Consider the following 1,929-nt stretch of genomic DNA (forward strand, 5'->3'; position numbering starts at 1 on the left):
CTCTCCTCTCCTCTCCTCTCCTCTCCTCTCCTCTCCTCTCCCCTTCCAATTCACTTCCTTTCCTCTCCCCTTCCTCTCCCCTTCTTTCCCTTCTTCCCTTTCCATTCCCCCTTCTTTTCCCCTTCTCTCTTTCCCCCACACAACCTCACAGTCCAGCAGCACAGGGCAGCCCTGTCGGCTGCAGTTAGGCACAGCAGCTCCCGGTCCCCGCGGTGTCACAGCAGCTCACGTCACCTTGCTGGGCTCACCGAGCCTGACAGCCCCGCGGGTACCACAGGAGATGGGTTCTCCCTTCACATCACCACAGAGAATCTGTTTTTTAACAGCGACACCCAATTTGAGGAAGATCTGATGACTTTGGCAGGGCCTTTGGGAAGCGCCGCGTCCGTGCTGCTGCTTCTCCCGGCGCCTGGGGCAGCAACGCGTGGCCACAACTTTTCCCTTTTGAGTGCAAAAGTCCAAGTTTGGGGGAAGTTTGGTGGTGGTGCCAGCAGGGCCGTGCATTGTCCTGTGTGACAACTCTGTCCTTGACACAGGGTGAACCTGGCGCTGGCCTACACGGAGCTGACGGAGGAGCTGTGCCGCCTGCGCAACCTCAGCTCCCTGCAGAGCCAGATCCTGCGTGCGCTGCTTCAGGAGAAGAGCCTCAACGGTGGTAAGGAGGAGGGCAGCCTGGGCTGATGGGGCTGTAAGGAACAGAGGGCGCTGGCTGCCCTCCCCCTGGGGTTGGTGCAGAGCTTCATCCGTCCCGTGAGCATCCGTCCTGGGAGCGCCCACCCTGTCAGCATCCCTGCTGCGAGCCCCGCTCCTGGGGACTGCCAGCCCAGGGCGTCCCTCCTGCGGCCATCGCTCCATCCCATAACCGCCCCTCCTGCCAGCTCCCACCCCCCCGTGCCACCCAACACGCGCAGGAGGAACGCTGCCCACCTGACGGGGGGATTTCCTGTGCCCCCTCCCTCCTTCTCCCCGCAGGTCAGCGCCATTCTCCTCTGTCTCAGTGCCATTCCCCAGCCCAGCAGCGCCGCTCGCCCGCCCCGCAGTGCCCCTCGCCCGCTCCCGGCCGCCCTCCGGCCCCTCAGTGCCAATCCCCGGCGCTGCAGCGGCGCTCACCGGCCCCTCAGTGCCAATCTCCAGCCCAACAGCGCCGTTCACCCGCCCCGGGACCCTGCCAGTCTCCGGCCCAGCAGCGCCGTTCGCCCGTGCCCCCCTCCAGCCCCTCGCCCGCCCCGCAGCGCCGCTCCCCGGCCCCACCTCCGTGCCCATCCCCGGCGTCGGCATCTCCGCACCGCCTGCCCGGCGAGAGGATGGAGCTGGGCTACGCCAAACCCTCCAGCCGCCACATCAAGGCCGGCTTCCAGGGCCGTCGCAGCTACTCGGAGGTGACCAACGTGGCCCCGTATCAGCAGAGCCGCGCGCTCTGGCTGCAGCCCGAAGCTTCCACGCTCCCCAAGCACCGGCCCTACGGTGAGGTGTACCTGGGGGGGGCGGGGGCGCCGCTGAGCGCCCGGGAGCCCTTCGAGGAGCACCTGCGCTTTGAGAAGCAGTCATCAGATGAGGAGGACTGGGCGGACCCCGGACCCCCCAGCCCCGAGGCCGGGGCCGTGCGCTGTGCCTCCTTCTGTGCCGGATTTCCCATCCCTGACCGGACGGCTGCTGCCTATGCCAGAGCTGAGCACGCCCAGTCCTGGCCCTCTATCAATGTAAGTGGGACCCCCGCCCACCCCCGGGGCACTGTGCGATGGCTGGAGGGTGGGGGGGGGGGGTCAGGGACCCCCAAACCTGCAGCATGCCTCGGTTTGTCCTGTGGGTCCCCAACCTGTGCCATGCGAGAGAGGGGGAGCGGGGGGTGATGGGGACGAGGGATGATGGGGACGGGGGGTGATGGGGATGGGGGATGGTGGGGACAGGAGGTGATGGGGATGGGGGGTG

General features: G+C 67.2%; 1 protein-coding gene across 1 annotated transcript in view; it reads left to right on the plus strand.

Moving 5' to 3' along the window:
• Positions 1 to 531: 531 nt before the first annotated feature.
• The window catches only part of TBKBP1 (TBK1 binding protein 1), a gene marked incomplete at its 5' end in the record, with an annotated part of 2,360 nt that continues 962 nt past the window's right edge, over positions 532 to 1,929 (plus strand). The window contains 2 exons of the mRNA XM_042892354.1: positions 532 to 655; positions 973 to 1,700. Of these exons, the coding sequence (XP_042748288.1) occupies positions 532 to 655; positions 973 to 1,700 (852 nt within the window). The remainder of the gene's footprint in view (positions 656 to 972; positions 1,701 to 1,929) is intronic.

The sequence above is a fragment of the Lagopus leucura genome, unplaced genomic scaffold (genome assembly GCF_019238085.1).
Source record: "Lagopus leucura isolate 7727_CA_CO unplaced genomic scaffold, USGS_WTPT01 34764-0_obj-0_obj, whole genome shotgun sequence".
NCBI lineage: Eukaryota > Metazoa > Chordata > Aves > Galliformes > Phasianidae > Lagopus > Lagopus leucura.